Genomic DNA, 25,495 nt, shown 5'->3' with positions numbered 1-25,495 from the left:
GGACTTGATCACATATAAGTGATAAGTCAGAAGGCTATCTTGATTGAATGAGTGGGTGAAAAGAGGCAAAAGAAAAGTGGGTTTTTGTGTGTGTTTGGTTTCTTAGGAATTGCTTTCCCGAATACAAAAGAGAGAAAATTGGATTCTATATTGCTCTTTAAACTTTACATTAGAATAAAAACCTTTTCAAACGAGTCTAAGTTCTTAGCCCTTTTTTCCCCTTCCTTGTTTCCTAGAGAATATTATTTCTTCAAGTAAAAGATATTTCAGATTTTTAAAAAGTGGAAATAGGATTAATATAATCAGAGTAGCTTTAAAAATAAATCCGTGAATGCACTACTGCAGATACCAGTCCTGGATGTTTTTTTTTTTTTTTTTTAAAGATTTTATTTATTTATTTGACAGAGATAGAGACAGCCAGCGAGAGAGGGAACACAAGCAGGGGGAGTGGGAGAGGAAGAAGCAGGCTCATAGCAGAGGAGCCTGATGTGGGGCTCGATCCCATAACGCCGGGATCACGCCCTGAGCCGAAGGCAGGCGTTTAACCGCTGTGCCACCCAGGCGCCCCAGTCCTGGATGTTTTTATCTATGCAGTTGGATAAGCAGCCTAAGAAACCTGTATTTTAAATATCCATTTTAAACATCTTTGTAAATGTTGAGGTATCTTAAATTTGATATTTGTAAGTTGCTGAAATTTGCTGACTGAAGGAGCAGCAAGTCAGATTCTTGGTTTTATGTTCCCAGAACAACAGATAGTTTTATTTTAATAGGTTGCTGCTCTGGGCTAATTATAGTAAGCAAAATATGAACAGTCTCCAAAAATATTGGCATAGAGGCTTTTGCCCCCATCCCTGCTGGTGCCTTTTTATTTCTGGGGAGTACAGTTCAAAGAATGTATAAAAATGACTAATGTTCTTTACTTCTTAAAGATTTTATCTCATAATCTCATTGGCAGAAGCCCATTTAAAATTCTTGCCTGCATTTTCTGGTTTTCAGTTTACCTTTGTTCCCTTTGCTGTGGCTTGGACCTTGCACATTTTTGGTGTAAGAGCATCTGTGAAGCCTCACACTGTTAGTGAATCATGGTGGCGATTTTTTTCCCCTTGAAGAGTATTGAGCACCAAACGTATAGGGGATTTGTATTTTCTGTATCTCTACATGTCTTACAGTAGCTATCACGTTTTTAAAAATGTGTTTTTTTTTTTTTTTGGTGAAATTCTGCTACTGAATTTTATGGTTTCTTTTAGTAATCTCAATGCCTGAGCTCCACCCAACATAATTCTGAAAACTTACAAATACGAATCAGTAAGAAAATAGAACTAGAAAGATGTCTAAGTTTGAGGACTCTTTTTAAATAAATACAATTTTATTGCCTTTTTAAAAAAGATTTTATTTATTTATTTAGAGAGCGTGAGCAGGAGGAGGGACAGAGAGGGAGAGAAACCTCGGAGCAGACACCCCGCTGAACGCGGAGCCCCACGTGGGGCTGGATCTCACAGCCCTGACATTGTGAACTGAGTGGAAATCAAGAGTCAGACACTTAACTGAGCCACCCAGGCGCCCCTAGTTTTGTTGCTTTTTGATAAGAACTGCTTGACTTAAACCAGGGCCCTAACCTGTAATAAGTGAAAGCGAGCCAAGTGGCAACGGAGGAAAGTAGAGCATGGACTCCCTGTTTGCAGGGAGTGGCTCATAATCAGCTCTCCTTTATTGAGTGCTTGCTCTGATGTTGTTACAGCTTCTGATTTTTCAGAAGTGGAATTCTCTTTTACCTTTGTTGTTACTGTTAAATCTCTTAATTTTTAAATGTTAAAAACAAATTTAAATTTAGAAAACAGCAAACCAAACATGTGAGCCAGTTTTGACCTCAAGCTACCTATTCGTGATCTCTGAACTTGATTAACAATGTTTGTTACTGTCTCCAGGTACTGAGAAATTCATTAGTAAGTATGTAAGCATTGACACGTATAAGGCGACTGAAAAATGTTAAGTGTTTTAATCATATATCTTCTCATCTTGAATTTAGCAATTAATTTTTGGTGAATCATTTAATGATTGTGCAATTTAAATTTCAGCTGAGTTCCAGTTTAAATTACCAAGACTTCTAAATTGAGAAGAGCCTGAATTAATTAGTCTTTATTATGGTATCTTTTTAATGATCTTTTTGATAGGTATTTCTTGAATTCATATAGTTACATTCAGTTCTACAATATCTGAAGGCCCCCCTTCTATATTATTTTTAAAAAATGAGTCTTAAAGGTAGACTAACCGTTGGTAGCAAATGAGGAAGCATTTGTGTAAAAATTACTCCTCTTCATGAAGCAGAGCTATACCCTTTGAAATGCTGATGAAAACAAAGGCTGAAATTCTCATGTGAGGATATTGTCACTCCTTTCTTCAAACTGGCTTATTTTAATGTTTGCTTAGTGAATAGGTAAATCCATTACTTGTGATAACCATATACTTCAGTATTTGTGCTTTGAGTCAAAATCAATGTTTTATGTTCTTTAGTAACTTTTATGTCCTTCTTGACTACCATTCAGTTCTCATAATTGAGTTGACAAAGGAAAACACCTGATCTTTTGAGGATTACTGCTTTGAACTGAATTTTCACATGGAGTAGTTACCAATACGGAGGAGCGGACCTGAAGAATCCTCCCTCTGTGCAGATCATGTGTTGGCTTCTCTTAGGAGGATGGAGATTTTTCTGGGTGTAGCTGGGTGCTGCGTGTGTTTTGTTGCTCTCAGGGCTGAACAGACTTGGTCCCTGTGTTCTTTCTTCCCTTCTCTGAGATTTCAGAACAACTCCCTCCATATCATCTCTTTATCCATACAATGTATTCGCAGGAATCTTTTTGAAAAACTGACTTTCACAATAAAATATGGATATCTAAAACTATTTTTAATATATGACATCTCAGGCATCTTTGCAACCAGGAGGAAAAGGCAAAGGAGTTCATTTCTATCAGTAGAATTTCAAACATTACTAAATGAAGGAGTGGGCTTTGTTTTTTAATTTTTAAGTAGGAAAGCTGTGTCTTCTTGGTACCTTTTAAATTATAACATTCCCCTGGTTTTGGTGATGAATTCAAGATGGATCCTAGCAATCAAAATATTAATGTAAAAAATTGTATGTATTAATATCAGTCATCTATGTATAATAGTAGCTAATCTTTATTGAGTGTTTTCTAGGTGTTAGCAACTATTTTTCGTCTCCTACATATAATAACTTATTTAATTCTTTCAGTAATCTGTGAAGTAGAAACTATTATTATCTCTGTTTTACAAATGAGGGGAACCGAGGCACAGTGTGCAGGGTTAGTGGTAGAGCCCCAGTGTTCAAGCCCCAGGTGATCTGTTTCAAGATTCCAGATTCTTAACTGCCATGGTATATATTCCCTTTACAAAGCAATACAGAACAGTCAAGTGTGTCTATATATGTGCTCAGTGTATATTTTGTGTATACACATACATATACATGTATATAGTCTAATTATATATGTGCGTATATATACGTATAGTGTAATTAAATGTATTTCCATATGTCCCTATGATAAATATGAAAGAATATGATCAGAAGTGGAGTCTATATAATGATGTCCAGTTGAAATTTAAGTCATTCATTATCTGACAATTGCAGAAGTCTGGTTAGTTTGATGTTATGGTAACAAAATGTCTAAGTATTTAAATACATTATTAACTTACATTCAGTTATATGATATTATATATGTAGAAATAGAAGAAAAATTCCTTCCAAGAGATAAACTTAGATATATGTAAACATACTCTCTCTGATGACTACCACTTTCTGTTCTTTATTTCTTCATTACAAATCAGAAAGCCTGAAGTGAGGCTAGAATTAGTATTGGTGTTGTTTTCATGGATTCATTTTCAGATACCCTAAAAATTATCCTCTCCTTGGCAAGTTACTTTAGTACCTGAATTCTTTCTTGTGCTGCACTTGCTGTAGTTGAAGAAATGGTGGTAACTTTGGCTCAGAAATGTTGTTTTTAGGGGAGATTATCTTTGAAGATAGATGTTTGCAGTATAAATAGGGGAGAAAAGCAGCACATCTGTTACTTCTAACGTAAATCCTAATTTTAGTTTCAAGTTTGACATGTAATAATGTGCTTTAAGAATATATAACCATTATTGGCTTATTATGAGAGACATGCTTTATGCAAATACATCCACCAAGAATTGGGAGAAATAAAAGACCAGATTATGGAGAACACAGCCAGAATCCCAGTACTGATTTGTTACAAGGTAAAAAGACATTTGTAGGGTTTATGATTTTTCTATTTATGCTTGCTTTTGGGCTTTCACTAAGTTTAGTTTGTTTTACTTTCTTTGCATTGCTCTTAATAAAGTTTAATTTAATAGCAAATAGGACTGTACCACAGTTTTCTTGGGAATGTGAAAAAGCAGCCAGTTTGTGATTCCTAATGTATTTGAAGTTTCTACAAAAGGGAAATTTAGGACTATTCGTAATAGCAGAATATTAGAAAAAACCTGAATGTCCATAGGAGACTGATTAAATAAACTGTAACACTTAAAAGAATAAGGACAAATTCTGTGAGCTCATAAGGAATGATTTACTTTCTGTCTTTACAGTGTATCAGTTACAACAGGAAGCCCCTCATCCTCGAAGAATTACCTGTACTAATGAGGTAGGTGTGACAGAATTGTTACAACAGACATCTCTCAGTCATCTGTTCCCTGAACTTTGACCTTCCTCAGTAGCTTGGTTATCTGTGGGGTTAGCCAGTTAACGTTAGTTAGCATCAAGAAATTGTACTTGAATGCATTTTTCTTAGCATTCTTCTCAATTGAAAGAACTACCACTTTTGAATGAACTGTTCAGAACACAGTATTTAGAATGTGACTATAATTTTAAGTAATATTTAGTATTCTTCTCGGTTAAGTCATACATTCTTCTTCTAATTTTTATTTTTTATTCTTTTTGAAACAAAGTTTGAAGGCATTATTGAAGTAACTTTTTCATTAAGAAACGATTTAAATTGTGATTTTTGAAAATGAGCAGAAGACATGAACAGTTCACCAAAAAAAGGTATGACTTATCAAAATATATACATTGATGTTCAACTTCATGAACAATAAGGGAAATGCAAATTAAAATATACGGAGAGACCATCGTCACCTTTTCAAATTGGCAAAAGTTCAAAAGATTAGAATATGCTTAGCTGGTAAGTCCGTGAAGAAACAAACACGCTCATATACGGCTGATAGGAATGCGAAGTGCTACAATCTTACGAGAGTTTTGTAACACCTAACGAAACTGCCTGCGTTTACCTCCCAGTCCAAGTTCCAGTGATTTACCCTGGTGCGTTACCTGTACAAACAGGGAATTACAGGTGCCCGAAGTTGTTTATTACAGGATTATTTGTAACAGCCCAAAATTAGAAAAAAACCTAAATGTCTGTTCGTGGGAGACTGATTGAATAAACTGTGATATTAAAAAGAATAAGGAAGATTTCTGTGGGTTGATATGGAATGATTTCCAGATAGAAAAAATATATATACAGTCATTGGAGATTTGATAATTTCGGTTAGACCCACTAACAGTAGAGTCAAATGAGTTTCTTTGTTTTCTAGTGCATATAAAAGTTACGTTCACATTATACTGCAGGCTACTGAGCATCAGTAGCATTGTGTCTAAAAACACAGTGTACACACCTTAATTTAAAAATCTGTAGGGCTACAAATGCTGTCGTCGGAGCTTTCAGTGAGTTGTAATCTCCGCTGGCGGAGGTCCATGCCTCGGTGCTGAGGACTCGGTTATGATTGCTGAAGGTGGGGGTGGCTGTAGCAATGTCTTCAAATAAGAGAACAATGAAATTTGCCACATCCTTTCATGAAGAGTTTCTTGGCAGCATGTGATGCTGTTTGATAGCATTTTACCCACAGCAGAACTTCTTTCAAAATCGGACTCAGTGCTCTCAAACCCTGCTGCCATTTTGTCCACTAAGTTTACATCATACTCCAAATCCTTTGTGGTCATTTCCACAGTCTTCACAGCGTCCATATCAGGAGTAGATTCCGTCTCAAGAGACCACTTTTCTTTGTTCATTCGTAAGAAGCAGCTCCTCATTTGCTCATATTTTATCATGAGATTGTAGCGGGTGAGTCACATCTTTGGGCTCCACTTCTAATCCAGTTCTCTTGGTGTTTCCACCACATCTGTAGTTACTTCCTCCACGGAAGTCTTGAACCCCTCAAAGTCATCCGTGACGGTTGGAATCAGGTTCTTCCAAACTCCTATATTTAATGTTGATATTTTGACCTCTTATGAGTCATGAATGTTTTTAATGACATCTAGAATGGTGAATCCTTACCTGAAGGTTTTCAGCTGTCTGTCAGAGGAATCACTATCTATGGCAGCTATAGCCTTCCAAAATTATTTCTTAAGTAATAAGACTTGAAAGTCAAAATTATTCCTTGACTCATGGGCTGTAGAATGGATGTTGAGTTAGCAGGCATGAAAACAACATTAATCTCATTGTCCATCTCCATCAGAGCTCTTGGGTGACCGAAGGCATTGTCACTGAGCAGTAATATTGAAAGGAATCTTTTTTTCTGGGCAGTAGGTCTCAGCAGTGGGCTTAAAATATTCCGTAATTCAAGTTGTAAACAGCTGTGCTGGGATCCAGACTTTATGGTTCCATTTATAGGGCACAAGCAGAGTAGATTGAGTGTAATTCTTAAGGGCCCTAGGATTTTTGGAGTGGTCAGTGATCATTGGCTTCAACTTAAAGTTACCAGCTACATTAGCCCCTAATAAGAGTCAGCTTGTTTTCTGAAGCTTTGAAACCAGGCATTGACTTCTCTCTAGCTCTGAAAGTCCTAGATGTCATCTTCTTTTTTTAAAAATTTTTATTTATTATTAACATATAATGTATTATTTGTTTCAGGGCTACAGGTCTGTGATTCATCAGTCTTACATGATACACAGCGCTTATCACAACATATACCCTCCCCAGTGTCCATCACCTAGCCACCCATCCCCCCCCCCTCCACTCCAGCAACCCTCAGTTTGTTTCCTAAGATTAAGAGTCTCTTATGGTTTGTCTCCCTCTCTGGTTTCGTCTTGTTTCATTTAATAGAAGTCTGTTTCGTCTACACTGAACATCTGCTGGGTAGTGCAGCCACCTTCATGAATGATCCTGTCTAGATCCTTCTGGAGAACTCGCTGCGGCTTCTACGTCAGCACTTGCTGCTTCCCTTGCACTTCTATGCTGTGGACATGGCTTCTTTCCTTAAACCTCAGGAACCAACTCTGCTAGCTTCCAACTCTTCTTCTGCAGTTTCCTCACCTCTCTCAGCCTTCAGAGAATTGAGAGCTGGGGCCTGGTTCTGGATTAGGCTTTAGCTTAAGGGGATGTGGTAGCTGGTTTGATCTTTCTATCCAGACCACTAAAACTTTCTCCATTATCAGCAATAAGGTTGTTTTGCTTTCTTATCATTCATGTGTTCGCTGGAGTAGCACTTTTTTTTTTTACATGATTCTAATTTTTGTGGCAAAATACATGTGGCATAAACTTTACTATTACAACCATTTTTTAAATTTAAATTTAATTAGCCAAGGTATAGTACATCATTAGTTTTTGGTATAATGTTCAGTGATTCATTAGTTGAATGTATCACCCAGTGCTCATCATATCACGTGCTCCCTTTAACGTCCATCACCCAGTTACCCCATCCCCCCAGCCACCTCCCTTTCCACAACCCTCAGTTTATTTCCCAGAGTCAAGAGTCTTATATGATTTGTCTCCCTCTCTGATTTCTTCCCATTCGGTCCCCCCTCCCCCTATTGTCCTTTTAATTTCTTTCAAGAATTTTTCTTTTGCATTCACAGCTTGGCTAACTGGTACAAGAGGCCTAGCTTTTGGCCTGTCTCTACTTTCAACGTGCCTTCCTCACTAAGCTTAATCATTTCTAGCTTTTGATTTAAAGTGAGAGATGTGTGAATCTTTCTTTCTCTTGAACCCTTAGAGGCCACTGTAGGGTTATTAATTGGCCTAATTTCAATATCTTTGGGTCTCAGGGAATAGATCTGAGGAGTAGGAGGGAGCCAGGGGAATGTCTGGTTGGTGGAGAAGTCAGATGCAGGACATGTAGTGATGAGGTTTGCGGTCTTCCGCGGGTGCAGTTTGTGGCACTCCGGAACAACTGCGGTAGTGACGCCGAAGATCCCTGATCATAGATCACCATAACAAATAGAATAATAACGAAAAAGTGTGAAATCTTGTGAGAATTACCAAGTTTGACACAGAGATACAAAGCGAGCAAATGCTGTTGGAAAAATGGCACGAATAGCCTTGTTTGATGCAGGGTTGCCAGAAACCTTCAACTTGTAAAAAAATGCACTGTCTGTAAAGTGCAGTAAAGTGAAGCACAATACAATGAGGTAGGCCTGTGTGGTAATTATGGTCCATTTTTCGTAATAAAGAAGGGAAAAAAATAAAGCTTACTTTTGCAAAAGAGAAACACAGGAAGGATTAACCCAGAGACCAATGAAATAATTATCTGTAAGGACAGTGTGGGGAGGATAAGGATGGAAGTTAGACTTCTCTGAGGATATGTTTTTATTTAGTTGTGACTTTTGAACTATGCAAATATTTCACATATTCAAACAACAAAATTATGTAAAACATGATTAAAAACAAACCCTAATTTTGAATACAAATAGAAACAAATGAACCTAACAAATTCATTATTTTGACTGCACAGACTGGGGGGGTAATATTCTAAGAATCATAACCTACAAAGAGATCTTTATACTTAGCAATTTGCTGTTGTTAGTGTTGCTTGTATAGTAATTCTGAAGTTATTCTGTGTGTAATATAGAACAGAACAAATGAGTAACTATGTTGGATTTTGGGGAGCCAGTGTTCTAAGGAGATATAAATATGGAGTAGGGGAAAATTGAGAAGTGCAGCATGGTTTTGAATTTGAATTGGAGGTATAAATATGAACTCACAGATTTTTAAAATGTACTTTGTATCTCAGTCCATGGAAAGGCCTTAGAAGCAATGATGCCCTAATAAGAATGAACATACTCAGTGCCCAAAGTTTGGTTTCCAAACACTATTTCTTACTAAAAGGAGCCAATCCTCCTTAGAGAAATTCCTGATTCCAGAACATGGGGCAGTAAGATCCTAGAACATTTTATACCAGAAAGCAAGAAGAGCTCAGAAATGGATGGGGACATGTCAAAAGACCTAGCAGCCCACCTGAATGAAGGGTTCTCACAGGCCAAATTTGGGACAATTTGATATCAAAAAGAAAAATGATCGTATTGAATTACAACACATTGAGTGAAAAGATATGTTAGTCCATAATGATACTTACCAAAAACCCCTGCTCCAATACAAAGAAAAGACAAGGGAGAGAGACAGAATATAAAGTTGTCCTTTACAGCAGAAGGATGGCTAAACATGTAGAGCAATAATGATTTGTGCTGATAATTGAGTGAGGCAAGGATCATCATTGGACATTAAAACCATTGAGTGAAAGATTGTAGGTGAAGAGGATATTTACATGGTCTCAAGATGTCACCCTACCAATTATTTATGAATTGCAAAAAGAAAGATATGTTTTCATAGTGGAGAGATCTGGCAGTCCATACCCTTATCCATGTGATCAAAGTTAGCATTACCTGTAATGGGTCAAACTGACGTGTCTCCTGAAGTGACGGAATGAGACATGTACAACACCATCTATATAGTATTTCTGCCAAAATGTTTAACTTCTGTCTTTTTATGAAGTATGAATCAGACAAATCCAAAATGTGTACATTCTATAAGATATCTATCCTGCAAATGTCATTTTCATAAAGGAAATAACAATGATGGGACCATTCTAAAATGAAGGAGACTAAATGCCAACCAGATGCGGTACGGGTACCTTGATAGGGTCCTAGAGATAGAGATTTCTCCCTCTCTCTCTCTCTCTCAAGCTACATATTTTGGGTATAATTAGAGAAATTTGAATAAAAACTCTATATTAAATAATATGGAATCATAATAACTTTCTTAGACAATATACTATTAAAAAGAATTTCTTCTCCATTGTTCAAAAAAATGTTGAAATGGATTTTGTTATTGTGAAAACTGGTTAAAAAACACTGAATAGTTCTGAAGGTATAGAGTCATAAAGAGTATTAATTTATGAAATTAGTCAAGGATTTCATGAGATTATCTTTTAAATGTCCTGTTGCAATTGAAATATTTGTAGATGTCCGGTCTGCATGTATGTATGTATGGAATGAATATGTAGTGTTTAATGGTTGCATCTTATTGCTACTGTGCCATGATCAATGATGAAATAATTTTATGTGTATTGAGAATTTTTTAAAAAAATGCTATTTAATAAAAGGTTTCATTTTGTTTTATATTCTGACCAGACAAAACCTTTTAAACTTTTAACAGAAAGTGAGATTTTGGCAGTAGTTCTGTGAAAAGTCTGGAAGTACTAGTCACACAACCATCTTTCTTAAGAAATATCTATGCTTTGCCTTTCTCAAAAGAATTTGAGGCCACACAAATGAAGACATAATAAAAGGGTAAAAAAAGAAAAGTTGAGGAAGGCAAAAAAGAAACAACACATATGTCAGTTGATTGCCATACTGATTGAGGACCAATAACATTGTGGGAGAAGGGAATCACAGTAATAAAGTACGGAACTCTTAAGGACCAGAAAATCTAATAAGGTCCAGTTTTTACCTGAACTAAATTCTTTTTAAAAAATCATGTGGCTTATTTATATGAAGTAGGTTTATTGATGTTACATTGACCAACTAATAGTTTCACAGCCCCTGCAAAAGTAGACTTATGATCCTTTCTCGTAGCAGCTGGCATAACATCGAGAAGCAACGAATCGCTGAAGCTAATTTTGAAAGGGCTAAACTGTTGTGGTCCAGGTGTGTAGGCTTCTGGTGATCCACTTTGATACAAGCGTGGAATACTGGGAGACTGGCTAGCTCTTAGAGTCTCTGAAAATAATTTCTCTCGATTTAGTTTTCTGATATGGTTGACTGAATACTGCCATCCACTGAAAAATAAGAGTGTCATATTCTGTACTGTTGTTTAAAGGAAGGCATAAAGCACCGGGAAACAAAGGGCACATTTGAGATTTTCTCACGTAAATTGCTTTCACTCTGCTTAGTTTTCTTTCATAAGAAATTAGTAATCATGTTCTAAGGGCAAATTGGTGGGCACAGAAAGCTGCTCTGTGGGCAGCAGTGTTTACTGTGGACTGGCTCTCCTATCTCATTGTAATCACCCTCTCACGTTTGTTCAAAACTAATAATCTATTAGCTACTCAACTTTGACAGCTTAATAAAGATAAATTCTGCATGCATAAAATATGTATATTTAATTAGCAAATTAGTAGTGATAACTTGTTTCTGTATTTGACCGATCTCTATAATACTCAACAACGTCTTTCTGTTTTTACCTGGTGATAACTAAAAGGCAATTAATAAAGAGTGGGAAATGGTCTCGTTTTACAGAAATGACCTCCTCATTCAATATTGCTCTAATGATTAAATTTATAAATATAGATATTGAGAGTATTTATGTCACTACTGTTGCTAATCTACTTATTTTGAGCAATATTCAGTCACATTAAATTCCTGTAAAACAATCAAATAATTTAGATATATATTTGAAATGAAAGTAAAGCATTGATCAGTGAGATGGAGCTAACATAAAATACTTACTGAATAAAGAAAGTTTCAGTCTTAGTCTTGATTAAATGATAAATAGCTGGCTTGGGAGAATTAAAGGTTCTTGGGACTGATGAGCACTAAAAATAAAACTATACTGAGCAAACAGTTGCTGTTCAACCTCAAATTTTTAACTGAGGAATTGGATTTGGGACATTAAGCACTAAGTGGCCACTGTGTTTAAGGGGGAAAAGGCAACAGGATTTAATTACCACTGAAACGTGGAGAGAAGAAGAGAAAAGTTAATGCAGTAGATAAACTGATGGTTCTTTTAAATAAAGGTTATTTTGTGGGTGCTGATTATAATTATAAAAATGGTCCAATGATGTTGTCTTGAAGGACAGTTGGAAGAAAGGGAGAGCTGACCCTGTTCATGTGCACGTGCACATTTCCACTCCTTTTCCCTCTAACCCCGAGCACTGTATCGCAGATTATAAATGCAGAGGCTGGGAAATTATGCACAGCCAAAGGGAATATATATTTAGTTACCAGCCATGTCTTGTGACCTTCTCTCGTGATCTTAGCCCTAAGTACAGTGATGAACTCCATGTCCTGCTCTTTCTCAATGGAATTTCTGTTAGCATTCATGAGACCAAGATGTGTAGCACCTTATTTTAAAACCTGAAGTATTCAACTGTTAAATCATAAATCATTGAAGACTGAACTCTAAAACACAATATATCTAATAGTAAGAAGTAACGTAATTTGACAATAAAATTGTAGCTAATACGCTTTTTCTAATTTCAGAAGATCTTATCAATTGCCACTGTGAATGTTAAAATACAGAACATTTTTTTTAAAGGCTATTAGAAAATTTTGAAATTTAAATATAAATAAATCTTTTTAAAGAGAAAGATGTCCAGGTCCACAGCTAAGTACTTTAGGCATGCTTTAGAGACTAAGCAAATATGTGAAAGCTTGAAAATGATTCTTAATAATACTGTTACAGTGCAGTTTTATCTTATGGTGGAGTTAATTCTGAGTTTAGCACATGAGGTGAAAGTCTTACATAATCAGAATTACCCTGGAAATCCCTTATCACCTATACAGTAATGGTGCATGTGTTTGTGTATATAACTCTGGGTCAATATAGAAATGTATAAATATATAATTCAACGAAATATAGTTTATAATATAAAATGTGTACTTACGTGATTTTCAATTATGTAAAAAGTGATTTTGTTCTTTAATGTCAGGTACTTGGTTGAATTCAAAGAAATGTGTATATATACGTATGGGGGTGTGTGTGTGCCCGTGTGCGTATATGTGTATATAGAGAGGCAGACACAGGTATAAACTACATAGGTATACAATATGTACATTTATTTATTTAAAAGATATTTATTTATTTGACAGAGAGAGACACAGCCAGTGAGAGAGGGAACACAAGCAGAGGGAGTGGGAGAGGAAGAAGCAGGCTCCCAGCGGAGCAGGGAGCCTAATGCGGGGCTCAATCCCGTGACCCTGGGCTCAGGCCCTGGGCTGAAGGCAGACGCTTAACAACTGAGCCACCCAGACTCTTAAATGTTTATTGAATGAATGAGTGAATATTGTTGTGCAACTTATTTTGCAACACAATGCTCTTATTATATGGTTCACAAAAACGTGTATGAATGTCTACAGCTCTTAGGCTCCAGTCCTTTTTGTGGCATGTGTGTATTCATTGACTCAGTATTCTATGAGGGTCTTCTATCTGCTAAGTCCTCAGGATTCAAGTCAAATAAAGCAAGTCCCCTCTCAAGGATCTTCCTGTCTAGCTGGAGGATGGAGCAGTGGATCCGGCATTACAGCGGGTCTTGGGGCAGTTCCCTCGGTCCGTGTGTGTGGTTCCCGTGGGCAAGTGCGGAGTACTTGTGCAAGCATGGCAGATGCGACCCTAGAGCTAAGCAGGCATCAGTAATAAACACCTCTGTGTTCTAAACGTAGACATTTGGAGTTTATCCTGCTAGCTATGGGAAGGGAAAGTGTCAATGTGATCAGATTTAGGCATAGAAAGCACATTCTGTCTGCAGTGTGGAAGATGGACTGGAAAGGAAGAGGGACATTTTAGAGACAAAAAGACCGGTTTAGGAGCGATTACGGTAATCCTAGTGAAAAGTGGTAAAGGCATATATACACTTTCTGAGAATAACCAAGAGGGGCAGGAAATGGGAATACACATAAAGCGGGAGAATTCACAAGACTTTGGTGAGTACATAGTCCTGGGGTTCAAAGACAGAAGTCTAGTAGATGCTGATGAACCAGTCCGCTTCCCTCTCATGATCTTCTCTAATGTCATAGTTGCTTGGCAAAACCACAACCCTGTTTAAATCTACTCCCGCAGACTTACATGTACTCCCAAGAAACTGAGTATGGCTGGAGAAAAACGACGTGCTGAACAGGCTTCGCATTAAATTTATGAACCTCGAATTGATACTGTTCCCTGGTAGGCATATTGTACTTTCCCCTCAAACCTTTACTACCATATTCCTCCCCTACTTCTCAGCTCGTAATTGATTTCCTGCTTTATTCCTGATTGAAGCAATTAGAAGAGAACTTCCATAGACTTCCAATGCTACATCAACTCAGCCTTTAGCATTCAGGTCCATGTATTCTGCATTCTTGCCTATTACCATAGATGATGGCCAGCTCTCTACTACACTAGACCCCATTTCCTGTCATCTACTTAAGGACCTAATCCTGGCAATTTCCCCTTTCCTTTATCATCAACAGTTTTTTCTCTTTTTATATCAGCCCACGAACATCCTATTATTTCTCTCATCTTATTGTCTTAACCCTGCTTTATCCATCTTTATCTACTTTATCCGCCCAATGTCTTTATTCCCCTTTGTAGAAAATGCTTGAAACTACTGCCAGTACTTGCTCTTTCCAATCCTCCTCCTTCCATTTTCTCTTAAACCCACTTCAGCCAGGCTGTTACCCACTACCACTCCATGAGAACTGCGTAGGCGAGGTCACCAATGACTTCCACCGTGCTCAATCTCATGGTCGGTTCTTCTGCGTAGCCTCTCAGCGGCACAGAGGATGGCTCTCAACTTGATAAACTTTCCTCACTTCATTTCTAGGACGTTATAGTCTTTTAGTTTTTCTCCTCCCTTCACAGTCACTTGCTGGTTCCTCTTCTGCCTGACCTCGATGTTCAGATGCCCCAGGGCTCAGTCCTTGATCTTCATTTCTTCTCTGCATGTATTTATTCCCTGACAGTGTTGCCAGTTTCAGGTTTTAATACAACTTATATTTCCAGTCCAGGTCTCTTTCCCCAAATTCCAGACCATGTAAGTAATTGATTACACCTTGATGTCATCTCAAATACAACACATTCAAAACAGAACTGATGTTTATCTTCCTCCCCAAACCTGCTTTTACAAAAAAGGTTTCCACATGTCGGCTAATGGCAGTTCCTTCCAGTTGCTTAGATCAAAAACCATGCATCATCCTTGAGGGGTTCTTTTTTTTTTTCTTTTTTTTTCTCTTGCCATCCCATGATTAATTCATCAGGAAATCATACAGGGTCTATTTTCAGAATATGTGCACAATATGTTAACGATCCTACCACTTCTTACTATTTCCATGGCTACCATTTGGGTGTGAACCGTGGGAACTGCTAGAAACCCACCAAAATCCATTCTTCCTTTCTTGGGAAACCTGGATGGACTAAATTTCCCCATCTCCATTTATATAATTATGCCCATATGACAGTTTTCTCTTGTGGAATAGAAGTGAACCTGAATGCTGGACCCATTAAAACTTCCCATCTAAGTTCCTCCATATTATGTTCCTTTCAGCTTGGATTCAGATAAAAACAGGGACCTCGAAAAGATGGTGGCAGAGCTAAAAGATGGAAGCTGTCTAGATGTAGGACAGTTGTCTTCCTGACCTGAATACTTATCCAGGGATGTTATACAAGCAAGAAATAAACTTCTCTTATGTCTAGTTAGTATATATTTAAGTGGATTTGTCATAGTAAATTATTCTACCCCAACATACAGTAATCTCTCAGTTGTGTAACTGAAATAGTTCTTAACTGATCTTTCCTCTTGTAGTCTGTTCTCATCACAGAATGTTCTTTTTAAAATTTTAGTCAGATCTTGTCACTCTTCTACTCAGAACTGTTCATTGGCTCCCCATTTCACCGAGTCGAAGCCAAGTCCTTACAAGGACTTCCAAGGCCCTACATAATCTCCCCATCACTTTAGTTTTTGGTGCTTCTCTCCTCTCCTCTCCTTCTCTCCCCCTATCTTGCTTTGACCATTCTGGCCTTCTTGTTTTCCACATATTCTAGCTGTGCTCCTCTCTCCAAACCCTTGAACCAACTCCACTTTCTGGAATGTTCTTCTCTCTAATATCCAAATGGCTACTTCTTCATATCCTTCAGGTCTTCTCAATTCTTCCCTTCTCAGTGAGGCCCATCCTGACCACTGTATTTAAAATTATATTTTATCAGTTGGTCCGAGGGTTGTGGGTTATTGTTAGGCTGTTTAAAATTATATTTTATTGCCCCCCAGCATTTATAGTTCTTACTTATTCTACTTTGTTTTTATAACACTTTTCATTTTGTAACATTCTATAATATGTAGTTTATTTATTATGTTTACTATTTATCATGATCTTCTCTTCCTCGAATACAAGCTCCATGAGGGCAGGATATTGATCCGTTTTATTCATCAGTGTGTCCCAGGTGCCTTGCACAGCGCTTGACACGTTAAGTAAGGTGCTTAAATAAAGACTTGTTAAGTGAATGAATGGGAGGATTGAAGCATTCAGTTCTATGTTTACTCTGTTTTAGAAGACATATTTTACTAGCTGGAGTACAAGAGTTTGTTTCAGAAGTGAGAGGAGACTACCTTAATTGAAATCATTGCTTCACTGCTGATTGCTGCTATATGCTGACAGCCTATAGCTCAGTTTTGATTCTATAAAAATGAAGATTATCATGGTTGTAGATCTCAGATGTGATGATCTGTTACTTAACACTTATACTTTGCAGCTGGAAAGCATTTTTTTCTGAATGCTGAGAAGTAATATTGAATTATTAAAACCACCTATTTATTTTAAAATCAGCCTATCTCTCAAAAGCCTATTTTGACCTTATTGTACTTTTGAAATGCGCCCCCTTCCTTGGGTCACCTTTTGCTCTTGCTTAAAATTCAGTGTTCAATAAGTAATTGGGTAGTAAGGTATGCTTTGATGTCAAAATCTATACCTTAATGTAGAAGTATATTTATAAAATTGGAGATCGCAACTACAATTCCAAAAAGAACCCCTTTACCAATTAACTGTTACATAAACAGATTGGCGGTTTCCACCTCTTTACTTCTTATAAACTACTAGAAGTTTCTTGAATCTAAAGTGGGAAAGTAGTGAATTCAAAGAATAGTGAATACAAAGAAATAGTGAATACAAGAAAAAAAATTAACTGATATCAGGAAACTGAACTGGCTTTCAGCAAGTAGTAATTACAGAGCTTAAAAAAAAAAAAACCTCTGTAAATACGTTTTTTTTTCTTTTTTAAGATTTTTTGTTTATTTGTGAGAAAGAGAACAGAGTGAGTGTGAACACAAGTGGGGAGGAGAGGCAGAGGGAGAAGCAGACTCCCCGCTGAGCAGGGAGCCCCATGGGGGGCTCAGTCCCAGGACCCCAGGGTCATGACCTGAGCTGAAGGCAGACCCAACCAACGGAGCCACCCAGGCTCCCCCGTAAATACATATTCTCTATTGAATTTGTGAAATCTGACAGTAAATAGAGAGCTAACTTATTTGGCATGCTGAAGGTTAGTGGTTTTCTTGGGTAAGTCTAAAATACAGTGGAAAACAAGCTGCATTCTTAGCACTTGTAACTTTGGTCTAATATCATCAAGAGTGCTACAGAATTGATGAGGAAAGCAGGTACCTAGAATTTTATCTTACTATTAATGGAGGATAAAAATTTAAACAATCTTTATAAGTTCTGTAACATTTCTGGTCTCTTTTTTTGTCACCTCTTCCCTACAAGTCATTTCCAGCTATGTAGCTCTTCGATGAGTACTTACTCTTCCACGATGCTGGCTCTGCTCTGTTTTTTTGTTTTTGTTTTTTTTTTTTGAAGTTTTTGTAAGTTTAAATTTTTTTTGACTTGTTGAAGCTTAACTATTATCCATGTTGGTATTTTCTATGGTATAAAATACAGTGAGAAACCCAGTAATTTAGAAAATGTAGTGTTAAAATTTGTGCTGCCATGGAAAGCTGTATTGTCTACATGTGGCACATCTTTCCTGGTTATCCAATTCCAGTCTTCCATTGTCTATGAGTGGTTGTAAAACTCCTCCTCCTCTTCTTCCTCTCTCTTCTCTCCCTCCCCTCCTCCCCCTCTCCTCCTCCCTGACAGGAAACTAAAATACAGGAAACTAAAATAGATTCAAAGCTAGAGTTGAGTATTGCGTGACTTACTAGTCTTTAATTCAGAATCTACCACTGTAGGAAGCAAATACCAAATGTGCATTTTTCTCCCTTTTCCCCCTTCCATGCCTCCAAATGAGCCACTTTGAAAAACGATGCAAAACAAAATCTTGACACTTGTGTTGTAGCCTTTATATATATATTCTTGACTGCTGCCTGAAAAAATAATATTTGGCCAGGGTTCTATTATTTCATACAATTTCATATATATATAAACTAGAATATATATATATATGTATATATATATATATATATAAACTAGAATATATATATATAAACTAGAATATATATATATAAACTAGAATATATATATATAAACTAGATATATATATATATATATATATATATATATATATATATATATATATATATATATTCTAACTTTTATAAGTCTCATATAGACTTCTAGACTAGGTTTAAAATACCTGCCTCCAAGTACTGTTTTTCACAATGGGAACAAGAAGGAGATAAGGATTTCATGTGACTTCTGACCAGGTCAATCCCACTGTTAGAAAAGAGCAGCATTAAGCATTTTGGAAATTTTCTGAATGTTCTGCTTCATTATTTTAGTGGCATTGCCTCTAGAAATAGATATTCTTTTAATTTGAATTTAAATTAGAAAAATTTGGTGGGGGCGGAGAACAACTGTTCTGAACTATAGCCATGAGACAGAATAAAAAAGTAATCTGAGAGCTGAATCTATAACACTGTGTGTGAGGAGGGAAGGGAATTAATATTTATAATACTTTTATTGTTTATTCCTACTGTTTTCAGATTTTCTTTGCAGAGCAAGAAACATATATTAAGTAAGCTCTTCTTGTTTTTGTAGAAAATAAGATAAGAAATGGGACTTCTTTAATTTGAAAGAGTGGTGGGTGAATTTGATTAAAATGTTTTATATATGAAGAAAATTTATAACACTATGTTAAAAAATAACAATAAAAGAAAAAATAGTTCGTTAGTTACAAAACTACAGTAAATGTTAATTTAACAAATTCCACTGATACGTAAAATATTGTAAAATGGTATCTACTACTTACTGAATTCTTGTATTTACTTTGCACTTTATGTCACGTTCAGTAATGGTAGATTACCTTACAGTTTTCTTTCTCAGGTGGCATGACCTACATTGTGGCAACCAAACTACAGCACCTTTCATTTCCAGTTGGAATCTGTTTTGTCCCCCTCATTTCCATTTTTCCTACCCATGATATGGTATCATGACAAAAATGTTAACTATTAAACATAGAAAATTAGAGAAAGCTAAAGCGCATAATTCAACATTAAGTACTAATTTAAAATCCTTTCTCATTCAGCCACATTGACTTCAGCCAGTTTTAGTCTGTTTTATTATGAACTTTATTTTTTAGGTTTTTTTGAAACTTAAAAACAAGCATACAAATGTTTGTATAAGCACAATATATATTTTTATTATTCCATATAATATTTAAATTCCCACATGGATGTATTTACAAGTAAATTAATTGGGATCATTAATAATCATTGTTTGTATTATTAACCCTTTTTTATTTGATTATCTGTCAGAGTAATGCTGTCCTGTCTGTGAGTTTGAAAAGACTATTCCAGATAACTACTTAAGTAATGATACCTGACACATCGGGAAGGAAAAACTTCTTTATCCTCTTGGGTTTAGTGTCTGGGGCCTGCAAATCAAACGGACAAAAGAGAGATTAACAGTAGAAAAGGTCTATTTCATATTCACACAGGGGAGGAGGGGCTCACAGCAGACACATGAAAACCCCGAAGAGGCAGTTTCAGCCAGTGGCTTATATACCACTTTAACAGAGGATGGTAAAGTGTGCGGAAGAGACTATAAGGAGCATTGGGCCTGGGAAGGGTGAGGATGAGTTGTGGAAAGGTGATTAGGAACTCTTTACTAAATAAGGGTGTTTTGGTAAGGTTTATTATGCAGACTCCAGCCATCTCAGTTGCTAAGAATTGCCCCTGGAGTCACTGTGTTCTTTTCTCCCTTTTGTGGGAAGGGACACCTTTACAAAGGCAAATTTATGCCCTGCTTTGAGGTGAAAGGGGGAGGGCTCATTGTTTCTTCTGTGTTTGGGGTTTCTTAATTGCATTCAGCTCAAAATAATTCTCATGCCGAAGTGGCATATTCGGATCCCCTTCACTATCTAGATAAAAGAGGAAAAAAAGAGTTAGTTTAAACTTGTTTTATTTGATATTTCCATTATAGAAAAGCAGAAAAGAGGCAGTTGGTTTGTCAATTTATTTTGGACTTACTGATTATTATAACGGTACTGTATTAAGCATCTAGTGTCTACCTAATTTCCTTTAATTAAAAATTCTTTTGGGTAAAGCAGAATATTCAGCAGTGTGAGACCTAATCAGTTGTGTTATGAAGATGGCTACTTAGGCAATCAATGGAAGCATATTGTGCACTTAACGCAGGACTGTCAACTAATCAGTATCGTCTTGGGTTGTAACACCGTTGGACTGCTGCACCATTTAAGGCCACCAGTACCTCAGCCACACCACTTCTTTGTACTGGTCCAAAATTTTCATCATTGAGTAGAGTGTATTCAAAAACTTCCCTTTCTTTTTACCTCATTCCCATAGGCCTGATAAAGTCTTCACCTGCGAAGATCTTATGGTTTGAGGGACCCCACTGAGGGGAATATATTCTAATGTGTCTGAGACTCCGTTATCAAATTACACAAAAGTTATTTTCAATTTTTGTTTTTTAAAGTTAATATCATCTATATCAGCAACACATAAATGCATTCTTTATTTAAAAAATTATATGACAGATAATACTAAAGTCTCTCTTTTGCCTTCCCAGTGGGCCCACCAGTTTAGTTCTCCCCAAGCTTCCTGGAAGGAAACCATTTGAATTTGGTATATATTTTTCCAGATATCTCTCTAGTCTATAAATATATATTAAAGTATTAGTGTACATGGGTGTTTCCTAATTGGTCTCATACTGTATAATTTCCATAGCTTATGTTTGTATTCAGTGGTTTGTTTTGGTGACTTCATGTTAGTCCCTGTAGATCTGCGTCATTCCTCCAAACTGCATTTACTGTAAATTAGCTTACTTATTCCCGTATTGGTGCATATTGGTGTAAATATATTTATTTTGATTAAAAATTTTTTTTAATTTAAAATATTTCAAAATCTGTAATTTTGTTTTTTAATTTTTAAATTATTGAAATATAATTGGTATACATTGTTATATTAGTTCAGGTATACAACATATTGATTGAACAAGTCTATAGGTTACTCAGTGCTCACCACAATAAGTGTAGTTGCCGTCTGTCCCCATACAATGTTATTACAGTACTATTGACTATATTCTCTATGCTGTACTTTTATTTCCATGACTTATTTTATAAGTGGAATTTTGTACCTCTTAATCCCCTTTATCTATTTCACCCATCCCCCCTCCCTTTGCTCCCCTCTGGCAACCAGGAATTTGTTCTCTGTATTTTGATAGTCTGTTCATTTTGTATTTTAGATTCCACTTATAAGTGAAATCATATGGTATTTTTCTTTCTCTATCCAACTTATTTCACATTGCATAATATCTTCATGTTATTGCAAATGTCAAGATCTCATTCTTTTTTATGACTGAGTAGTTATCCATTGTGTGTGTGTGTGTGTATACAAACTTCTTTATCCTCATATTCTTTATCCTTTATCCTTATCTTCTTTATCCATTCATCCATCAGTGGACGCTTGGACTACTTCCATAGTTTGGCTATTGTAAATAACACGCGATAAACATAGGGGTGCATATATCTTTTTGAATTAGTGTTTTTTGTTTTCTTTGGGTAAATACCTCGTAGGGAATTACTGGATCTTATGGTATTTCAATTTTTAATTTTTTAAAAAAGTAAGCTCTATGCCCAACATGGGACTTAAACTCATGACCCCAAGATGGAGAGTCACATGCTGTACTGACTGGGCCAGCCAGGTGCCCCTCTATTTTTAATTTTTTGAGGATCCTCCATACTGTTTTCCACAGTGGCTTCACCAGTTTGCGTTCCCACTAACAGTGTACGAGGTTTCCTTTTTCTCCACATCTTCACCAAAACTTATTGTTTCTTGTGTTTCTTAGTCTAGCCAATCTAACAGGTATAAGGTAATAAATCTTATTGTGGTTCCGATTTGCATTTCCCTGATAATTAGTGATGTCAAGCATCTTTTTATGTGTCTGTTTGCCGTCTGTATGTCTTCTTGGAAAAATATCTATTCAGGTCATTCAGAACCCAGTTGAAATGTCACCGTCTCAAGGAGACCTTTCCTGACCACCCAAGTTAAATACCTCATTAGCCCTCCCTTTTACATTACCCATTCTTATTTTTATTATAGCACTTATTACTACTTTCTATTTTCCTTTTTTTTCTTCTTATAACTTCTTATCTGTCTCTAAGTTTCAAAAGTGTAATGACAGTTTTTGTCTTATTATAGCGATATGTCCCCTTCTAGGTAGGACAGTGCCTATCACATGTTTGACATTTGGTTAATGTTTCTTGAATGAATGGGCCAATATTCTCTTTCAGTCTACTCCAGTACAAATTCTTTAGAATCTTTTCCTCAGGGCCTTTCTTTAACCACAGCCAGTACACCTGCTGTGTAACTCTGTGGGGAGGAGAGGGATAAACTCTGGTGAGGGGGACTGATGGGAGAAGAAAAGGCAAGATTATCTTGAGGTGTGAACAGAATGGAAAATACAGAGTAACAAGAAGAGAAAGCCACAATCTGTTCTGACACAATTGTGGCCTTAAGTTTTTGATGTTTTATTTTACTTTTTGGATAAAGTGATGTAAATATTTTTTCAGATTCGTAAAATCCTAGAAATGAAAGATTAAATTTAATCCAACTCTTTTTACATACACAGCTCTTTTTAGATAAGAAATAGATCTGAAAGATGAAATAACAAGTCCGAATGGCATGATTAACCTGCTGATAGAACTGGGACTCCAGACTATGATTTTTCGAATCTTATTCTTTTTCTTAATATATGTTTTAATTTGCCACATATACAAAATGTTGTTAGATTTTGAACATTTGCATATTCACAAATATCTTTTTTTTTTCTTCCCAAATAGGTAGAAAACAGACCAAAGTATTATGGAAGAGAGTAAGTATGGATTATGAGAAAACATTTTATAGATTGGAATATGTAAGAGATTTTGCTAAAAATAAAAGCAAGATGAAGGAGGTATTCAAGTTTGAATGAGTTAAATTATTTTTTTTGATTACAAATATAATTATTCTAATTGGTGAAAATATGGAAAATAAAGACAAGTATAGAGAAGAAAATAGCTTGGAAAAATGTATATATGGAATGATGTTAAAAGAAAGATGCAGTTCATATAAGTAAATAATCCTAGAGGTGTATGAGGAAAATGTATATATTTGTGTATATATACATTTGTGTGTGTATACTAAGCATATCAATGTATATTCACGTAGGTACATACAGCAGGGTAGGGTGGTTCATTGTATTTTTATACTTCTCTTTATTTTCCAGATTTTCTGTAAGTAAATTTATGCTGTGCAGAAATAGCTAGTGTTAACAGTCTGAAGTATTACCTTCTGAGGATCTGTTTTCCTAACGGTTTAACAAAATTGAGAAATTATACGCATAATTTTATAGACTGATTTTTCCATTTAATATTAATAATGAACATTTTTCTATTTTATGAAAAATGTAATCATTTTTAAATGCTTAATTTTTCTGATTATTAAAGAAATATAGCCCTTTGGAAAAAAGAATAAAAATCACCTATAATCCCATCATTCCTGGAATAAAATCATCTGTTTTTCAAGACTTAAGATCATATCAGATATACAATGTTGTATATAACTAAGTATTTAAAAATTTTTTAAGTTCTGTTTAAGTTTTCAAGACTTTTGTAAATAGAACATAGGCACGAATGAGTTGGCGGGGAGCCACTGATGTTTTTTATGGTTGTACCATAATTTAGTCACTTTGCTGCTTTTGGCATTTAGTTTGCTTCTAAACTATATTATTAAAAATATTACCATCAGAAACATCCTGGTGCATAAAGCTTTTTCTGGGGTGGAAATTTTGGTTTAAACGGTATGAACACTTTTACAGTTCTTTAAATAGCCTTGTCAAGTTCTGTCCCAAAGTTTGTATCCTTGAATGTGATTTTCTTTTAAATTAATTGAGTTTTTAAAAACAAAGAAATATTAAATTTTACTAACTTTATTAACTCATGTCATGTAAACTTAAAACAATATGCCAATATGCTCATCTAATGGTATGTGTTACCACCTCGGGTAGGTTACTCTCTTCTTGCCTCTAGCAGAGTCCAGTGGATCTGGTTCTGGAAGACTGAGAAATATATTGAGATAAGAAATTCCCAGAGTCCACTTTTCTTTTTTTTTAAAGATTTTATTTATTTATTTGACAGAGAGACAGCCAGCGAGAGGGAACACAGGCAGGGGGAGTGGGAGAGGAAGAAGCAGGCTCATAGTGGAGGAGCCTGATGTGGGGCTCGATCCCGGAACGCTGGGATCACGCCCTGAGCCGAAGGCAGACGCTTAACGCCTGCGCTACCCAGGTGCCCCCAGAGTCCACTTTTAAACCTAGATGTTCTGATCGTCATGATTTGAACATACATACCATGAGCTGTTTTAAGACTTAAATTGAGAAAGACTGAATCATCCTCATGAGAAAAATTCCAAAAACTTGCCACTTGCCCCCTAGTAAAATCCCTAAATTATTAAGGTGCCACTTCATGGCCTTTTAAATATATCATTCCAAAGTCAAGTGACCGTTGTTTTTTCATACCAGTAAAAACCACAGAGTTTCACTTGAGCAATCCCTCAATTCAGTTATCCTGGAATTACTGAAAGGACATATAGATGTGTAAGTTCTTTGTAAATTTTAATTGTAAATCACCATACAAATATAAGATGGTTTTTTTCTTTTTAATAGTAATCATCAATCACCACTGACTTCTTTTTTCTTTTTCAGTGTTTCATGTCAGAATGCTATAGATGAATCTGCTGTTTTTGTGTAAAGAATGTGTTATTTATGTTTTTTCTTCTTCATGCCTTTTTCCCTGTTAATCAAAACTAGGGTTTTAGCAGGGAGTGAAAGCAAGTATTACTGTTGTTTGCTTTTGGCTTGAGTATCCAGTGATGCAGATTATGCACATTATTGGGCAATCATGCCAATTAAGGGCAACCCAGGGTCCTGGAAAATTGCCAGCTTAGACTGTGAGCCAGAGTTCTGGAGCAGTGCCACTAGTGTGAGGAAGGAATGGGACACACTGCTGTATATTTTTTAGTATGT

General features: G+C 36.0%; 1 protein-coding gene across 3 annotated transcripts in view; it reads left to right on the top strand.

Moving 5' to 3' along the window:
- CHN1 (chimerin 1) overlaps nucleotides 1-25,495 on the top strand; it is a 222,580-nt gene that overhangs the window by 73,380 nt on the left and 123,705 nt on the right. For all 3 annotated transcript variants that reach the window (XM_087861581.1, XM_087861584.1, XM_087861576.1), the window contains 2 exons: nucleotides 4,615-4,674; nucleotides 23,278-23,305. In XM_087861581.1, the coding sequence (XP_087717707.1) occupies nucleotides 4,615-4,674; nucleotides 23,278-23,305 (88 nt within the window). The remainder of the gene's footprint in view (nucleotides 1-4,614; nucleotides 4,675-23,277; nucleotides 23,306-25,495) is intronic.

The sequence above is a fragment of the Ursus americanus genome, chromosome 1 (genome assembly GCF_024610735.1).
Source record: "Ursus americanus isolate L20-20 chromosome 1, mUrsAme1.1.p, whole genome shotgun sequence".
In the NCBI taxonomy this organism is placed as follows: domain Eukaryota; kingdom Metazoa; phylum Chordata; class Mammalia; order Carnivora; family Ursidae; genus Ursus; species Ursus americanus.
Note: the sequence above shows the minus strand (reverse complement) of the source record. Positions and strands in the feature narration are given on the sequence as shown.